General features: G+C 40.9%; 1 protein-coding gene across 9 annotated transcripts; it reads left to right on the forward strand.

The window, feature by feature from the left end:
• The first annotated feature begins 2,124 nt into the window (after positions 1–2,124).
• hmgn3 (high mobility group nucleosomal binding domain 3) lies at positions 2,125–6,922 on the forward strand. Of its 9 annotated transcripts, none has more exons than XM_086018475.1 (7): positions 2,130–2,348; positions 3,349–3,399; positions 3,606–3,635; positions 4,836–4,886; positions 5,048–5,146; positions 5,257–5,356; positions 6,323–6,922. In XM_086018475.1, the coding sequence occupies exons 1-7, from the start codon at positions 2,334–2,336 to the stop codon at positions 6,328–6,330; spliced, it is 354 nt and encodes a 117-aa protein (XP_085874601.1). In that variant the 5' UTR covers positions 2,130–2,333; the 3' UTR covers positions 6,331–6,922. The 9 variants fall into 9 exon arrangements, with proteins under 9 accessions (XP_085874603.1, XP_085874601.1, XP_085874602.1 ...); XM_086018473.1 differs by having other exon boundaries at positions 2,139–2,348; positions 3,346–3,399; XM_086018469.1 differs by lacking the exon at positions 2,130–2,348 and adding an exon at positions 2,834–3,062 and having other exon boundaries at positions 3,346–3,399.
• Positions 6,923–7,410: the final 488 nt, after the last annotated feature.

Raw genomic sequence — 7,410 nt, forward strand, 5'->3', positions numbered from 1 at the left:
CTGCCATCTAGATTCTGGGACCTGTAGTCCATATTTGGTACACAATATTCCTGTACATTATTCCTGCTACCTGGTTATGGCGTTCCACGTATGCCTTGCCCCGCCACCAACTTACACCCTGCTGTGATGTTACACTTTGCACAGACTGCACCTGTTGTACTTAATGATGTGGCAGACCCCGGTCTCTACTGAGCTTGTGTTTAGGGCCTGTTCATGTGCTGCCATGATTAGCGCCTCCGTGCTGGTCTTTCAGTCCTGCTTTTTCCAGCCACTGGTATGTTTTCTCAGTGTCAGCCACTTTTATTTGTTGGTGGTACATGCCATGCAGGGGCTTGTGTTTCCATGACAGTCCATCTGGCTCCTTCTCCTTATTGGACTTCTGTTACCTGAGAACTTCACTAAACAGGTCATCCCTGGGGGATGGCATCATCTGTTGTATTCTTGGAGGCCTATTGTTTCCTCCTGGATAGTGCCCATGGCACTCACTAGTCCATGGCACCCCTCTTTCCACTTTGTGTATAGCCTCAGGATTCTGGATTTGGGGTTTAACTGGTCTATCATTCTGAGTCATTATCTCGTGATGAATATTCATTCATCCTGTTCAGCTGCATCATCAGAAAATTTGCAGTCAACTTTTTCTACACCAGGACTCGTATGTCACGTCAAACAGAAGAGATACATTTTAATATTTGTAAGCAGCTATTGTGAACGCTTCCATGTTAAATGTGATCACAAAAGGAGATTCACAACTGGAATTAATTATTTCCAATGGGACAAATTGTTGAGTGATGAAAACAAGAGGCATTTATTTAAAGTATGGCGCTTCTTTACTGATTTTACTGTAGCACGGCATCTATTTGAGGAAATGCAGTTACCAATCTCTCTTGATATTGTAGATGTATCTTTGCCGTTTTAAACAGCATTCTAATTGAATTGAGAGAATTTAGCAGTTTTTGTAATGGCTATCTTTAATGCTCATGTCATGCCCAAAAAGTTCCACAAAGCTATTCTAAACAAAAGGCAGCTATTGTCTGGTAATAACATGAGATGAAGTGTTCTATACGTGCGGATTCTACACATTTCCACACAAGCTTGATGCATTACATGTGTGCTCCTCATTGTTTCATTCAGCTGACAGTGTGTTTTTCAACACGTGCACGCTTCATGACAAGGTTTGGTTTGTTTTGTTTGCAGAAAAAGCTCTTTTGTCATTTTCGTGGCACTCACTACACACTTCTGCTTGTGTGACGTTGTGCGTTTAGGTTCAAAGGTTCTGGATGTTGTCAGGATAAAATTACACTCATCCACTACATACCATATATTCATGTCCTATATCTATTATGTTATTTGCAATATTATACCTTACCAAGCAATATCATTATCAAAGCCTATGAGAACCATACAAAATTTATGAAAAGAATGCAATGGTCTAATGCTCATTTTATACTATGAAAATAGGTGGGTTACAAGTGATAGGCTTTTTATTCACATCTTCATATTTTTCCCCTTTTTTTTATTTACATGGCAGCCATGGGCTGGATCGGCCCCCTGGGTCTTGAGTTTGACACCTGTGATTTATGTGTCATGTTAATAGCATTGTTTTAACTTTTCATTCATCCTACAATTATGGTGGGATTTTATATAGATTTTAATCCTTATTTCCTGGCCTTTTTAAACCACTATGCCTGCTCTTTGTGCATATACAAATAAACTAGCCTTGCCTTACTGAAAAAACACTTATTTTTAAAAGTATGCTTAGTTGTCTTGTGTTGTATTGGAATTATGCCATAGAATTGTTGTTGTTGTTTTTTTTTTTTTTTAAAAAAGATTCCCCGCACACAATGGCCTCTGCTCTAGATGTGGACCACGCGTTGCATTGCGTCAATTTTCCTGCTCCTTTTTGTTTTTTTGTTGTTGTTTTCGGGATAATCAACAATACGCTCCGACATGATCCAGATCCGCCCAGGGTCAAGCAGGCTTGACTGTCATAGCTCGCCATGAGGACGGAGCAGGGGGCGGGGTCCGATCCAGGCCGCTCGGAAGCGGTCGGTGGCGGCTGTCAATCAACACATCCGTGACGCTCTTATTTACATGGAGACAGCGGCGACCAATGGGGAGTCGGCATGGGAGAAGATTTGGCGCGCGCTGGCCAATGGTGTGGCGAGACACAGAGTTTTAGGGGAGTGCATAATAATCAACATATTAGCCAAGGTGCTTTTTAGATATCGATCCTCTTTTACGCGCTAGTTGGAATTATTCCACCGTGTGGACTTTTCAAAGGCTTGACCTTTTGGCTTAGCTTCGTTTTTGGTGGTTTTCCGTTGACGAGCAACATGCCGAAGAGGAAGGTGAGTGTCGCCGCTGCGGACCGCTGGTCCTCTTCGCAATTTTCGGGGTTAAAAACAGCAGCACGCGTCGAACAGGTGGAATGCAAGTTCGGAGACGTGTGTGGTGTTTTTCTCTCCGTTATCTCGTTTTTAAAACCTCCACTTAGGTGTTTTTTTCGTGCACAATGTCACGAGGACCCGCCGACTGGATAAATGGCTAAAATGTGATAACGGTGGGCGTCCACGCTGAAGGATGTCATGTTATGAAAAATTCCAAATAACTCGAGATAAATGTGTTAAGAACGTTCAGGGCTCTTTTGGCCATCTTTGTACATGTTCTTGCACCACCTGGATGCTACCATTGTGTGAGTCTGTGTGTGTGTGAGAGAGGGGGGGGGGGGTGTTTGGCCCCATCCTAAACCAACACTGTATGGACCCTCCTCCTCTCTCTGTTTGTATGCGATTTTGCGCATGCGCATAGAGTAGCCCGCCTTTGTAATTCGGTGATTCTCTCGTCCAGGATTGCCCCGGTCCTCGAGAGCCCCTATGCAGCCTATTTTGATCATTTAAATCAGGTGTGTTGGAGGAGGGAGATATCTAAAAGAGTTGGATTGGGGCTCTCGAGGACCTGTGCACCACTGCTCAAGGCAGCTCATTTCTGGCCATGTAACAGGATGATTCCATAGGATGTTAATTACCAGGGACAAGATGTATATTTTTATTCACATACATATTGTGAGTTATGAAAATATACACTGTTATAACATTATCCAGTTCATATTTACATTCCAATTTTACATGTTTAAGTATACTTAAGAATAACAACAGATTAGTATTAAAAAAAAATGAAATCAACCAATCAACTTCTCAAAACTTGAAAAAGTCAAGCCACTGTACTTTTTCTCTTGCTCGCTGCTGTCAAGGCTATAATATACATATTTTGAATTCATTTTGTACATTATCATAATAAAAAAAGACGGAATGTACTGACCCAATGTGCTCACTGTGCTCTTCCCAGCAGTCTCCCGAAGGACCCGAGGGCAAGGACAGCTCCAAGGTCACCAAACAAGAGGTAAACCTCAGTCTGCATCTTGTGTGCGTGTGCGTGTGTATGTGCGTGCGTGTGCATGCGTGTGTTTGGCTTTGATTTTCTCTTATCGTGAGAAGCAGTCAGGAAGCGAGCAGATCAGGTAAAGACGTAAGACTGCAGAAGTACAACTGATGTCTTTCTCTCTCTCTTTCTGTCACTGTCTCTCGCTCTCTTAATGATCATCTTAGCCCACCAGGAAGTCTGAGAGGTTGTTAGCGGTAAGTTTGGTCCTCTTCTCCTCCTCGCTGTCTTCACCACTATTCTTTTTCAGTGTCAAGAGTTTTGCACATGTTTCTTTGGTTATTTGTCTTTTCTTTGTTTGTCTTTTGTCCAGTGTGGTGTAGTAGAAATTAATCAGAAATTAATGGGTAAAATTATAACCACTAAAATGTTTATTCAACATGGTTTGGTCAATTGTTTACTTCCAAATTTTTGGGTTTGGTGTGGAAAAACAACACAAATGTGCTAAAAAAAAATTACATAATTTAATATAATCTCTTTCCAGAAATCTGCTTTACCACACTGCCTGTTTTTCTATGTTTATACGATCTCTGGCGTCGGGCAGAATCCTTGTACCTTGTACTCACTTTTCAGGAGACCCCACCATTATTATTTCATTCAATAAGAGAGCGAGCCATTTTCCAAACATTACATATGTCCATTTTTACAAATAACACCCACATTTAGACTAACTATTAGTATAGATTTGTGAAAAAAAATATGAAATTTACCAAATTGCGACATAGGAGGTTTCAGCCCGACGCCAGTGAATACTGTAGAACAGTGTACGTATGTGTTCATATGTAAATTTATGTGTTCAATGTGATGTGTATGTCAACTGTTTCACTGTTGTAGCACTTTCAAATGTACCTATTACACTCTTATGTCAAGAGGACACAGCATGTAACACATGACTAACTGAAAATCTATAAAATTATCCTGAATTGTCAATTTTAGAAGGCATGTCAATCATGAGTAGAACAACTAGATAAAAAGACCAAAAAAATCAGTCCAGTTCAAAGATTTACTAGACGGATGGGTGACGCTAAATGGGCAGACTTTGGATTACTTTTCCAAGTGCATTGTGGGCAATTTCGAGTGCACAGCATTTTTTTTTTCTCTGGACATTCAGACACCTCTACAAAATGGCATGAGCCCTACATAGGGATTGTGTGCACAATATTTAAAGACCATTTTAGACACTGCATTGGAGTACAAAACCACTGAATGTGTTTTTCAGCAAAAAAAAGGACAATGTTTCACCCCAAAAGTCCACATGGCAATTTTACATGCCGTAAAACACAAAACTCTAGATATCTCAACTCCATAAATGTACACTGGGAAAGTGTAGATAGACATCACATCTAGAACTGTCCAGCAAGCCAATCCAGTCTAACCAAGTTCTGTTGGTTCTGCAGAAGCCCGCGCTGCCAAAACCCGAGGCCAAAGCCAAGAAGGTCGTCATCAAGGTAAAGAAAGCACACACACATTTTGTCCTAAAACAGTCTATTTATGACCTATACAATGTTAACGAGCCCCTGCAAAGCTGCCCCCCGCCCCCGCATTTTACCCATCTTAATGATCAATGAATGGATAACTAATATTGATCTTTGAATGACTTCCTCTGCAGAAGGTGGCCGATGAAAAGGGGGCAAAGGCACGCAAAGGCAGCACCAAAGGGAAGAAGGAAGATGGCCCTGCTCAGAATGGAGACGCCAAGACTAACGAGGTTTGAGGCGGGCAAAAAAAAAAACAAACAACTAAACCAAACAAAAAAGAGCATTTAATAACGATTGTCTATTTGTGTTCCAACACATACACACATGCATACACACGCAGATCTTTGTGTGTCGTCCATCTGTTAGTGTGTCTTCCATCAGAAACTCAGCTCCCTCCACCATGTCAGTGCGAGGGCAGAGCGAGACAGTCAGAGTGAAGGGTATGCCAGAGTGTCATGCTAACCCAACTTTGCGTGTGCCCTACTAACCCATAGCTTCATCTTCAGCATAAAAGCCTTTTCACCCTGCACTTAGTACAGCATACAGCACCGTGCTGCGGAGACAGGCAGCATGCTGTGATGACATTTCGGAGCATGCAATAGGAGAGATGGTAGTGGAATGATTTCAGAGTGACAACAGCTGTTTATTTTATTTTTTTTATGTGTGTTTGTAGCAATGTTAACATTAAGAATGTTAGCTTAGAATAAAATATTGTAAGTAAAGCTACAGCTTTCCACGGTAACTACTCTTCGTACAAGCCAGCGCGAAAATCACCAGGCTACTTCCTGTTCAGTAGCTACCAATCAGTATCAAAGTGCTAGTGAAAGTTTTGTCGGACGCTCAATTTGTAGTAAAATTCCCAGCTCTAACTAATACTATTCTACAATAAACAAATACAAAATTTTCGTGGCTAACAGGTAATATTGTTACAGCATTTCTCAACTTTTAAGTCTAAAAAGGAATAAATCATGTTCAACATTCTTGATTAGCACACAAACATAAATAAAAAAAAAAAAAAAGGGACCCAAATAATGTGTAAATGGTGACTTTGGAGTCTTTGAATGTGACGGCACTTTCCCTTTACATTCTTCTTCTCTGTACATCCCTGTTGAAGATTAAAGAAAAAATAAACACAGTACCTCTGGTTTATTTATGTGAGGCTGCAAAATATTTTATTTTGAAAAGTTACCAGATTTTCTCCGTTACATCCGTGTGATTGACTCTTAACGGACGTCAAGATGGTAATAGTCTTGGTCACGTAGTGCTAATATTAAACCCCAAAGCTAGCAAAATAAATAAATAAATAAAAAAAACATATTTGATAATTTTCTTTGCAGTGGGGAAAAGGCCCAATCAGGATACTTTGACGTAAAAATCTTAATTCTTCCTATTTTTGTTTCCTGCAGGCAACTGAGGCTGCCGAGGAAGCCACTGAGGAGAAGGCGTAAAAACAACAGGCGCCACTTTTTTTTCCCTTTTTCCTATCGACAAATTTTTTGTAACATGCTGAATTTTTGTAGACTTGTGATAGATGCTAGAGATGAACGACCAGCGTTCCCTAAAATACGCATTTTATGTCCACACTCCTTGAAATCCTACTTTCACAACTTTTTTTTTTTTTTATGATTAGACAGCTGCTTATGTTCTTCATCCTGATCTCCTTCAGTCGTCATATTTCATTCATAGTTGTCTATTTTTTTTTTTCCTTTTTGAAGAGAACGCGGCGGTCACCTTGGAGAACACCTGCAGCATTTTTACAGCTCTTCCTTTTCAGAATGGCCCATAGCTCCTTTTTGTAAGCGTGTGCTGGGCTGGACACGATGGTGGGTCTCTTGTGTTTGACTTCCCAACGTTTTTCTCTCTCCTATACTCAAACCCCATCCCCACACCACCCCCACCCTATTCCCTTGTCCTGCAGCAGAGTGACATAGCAATAAGCAGCGGTGCGGTGCTCAATTGGCTTCATTCTGTTGGGAGAGTATTTTCAAATAAAAAGAAAAAGTTGACCACTTTGTTTTTTATTTTGCAAGGCTCCATTTATTAGGCTATGTTCGCATAGCAGGGCATGATGCCCAATTTAGACTTTTTTTTTTTAATTTAAAGTGTGTTAAATGTAACATTTGTATAACAGTTGTTCTTTGCACCAACAAACAGTAATGATTTTAACTCATTGATTCTCTTGTCATTGCTTTCAGTATCTTCCACGGAAACATTTTGATTGTAAATGTATTGGGAGACGTCACCGTCCCATCGGATGCGTTGCAGACCGGCTTTTGAGGGCATTTTCCAGCAGTGGGGCCATGCACAGCTGTGTGTACGTGTAGCTGTACATCGTTTTTGTGTGAGGCCACGTGGTACAGACAAATACAAAAAAGTGCTGCATCAGGAAGTGAAAGGTCAGCAATCAGTGGAGCCAGTGTGGCTCCTCTATCGGCAGACATGGGCACAATATGTAGGCCAGTGCTTGGCTCTCTTTTTGATTTAAAAGTGAAAT

The sequence above is a fragment of the Filicampus tigris genome, chromosome 20, assembly GCF_054856515.1.
Source record: "Filicampus tigris isolate MCC_2025a chromosome 20, RoL_Ftig_1.0, whole genome shotgun sequence".
NCBI classification, from domain to species: domain Eukaryota; kingdom Metazoa; phylum Chordata; class Actinopteri; order Syngnathiformes; family Syngnathidae; genus Filicampus; species Filicampus tigris.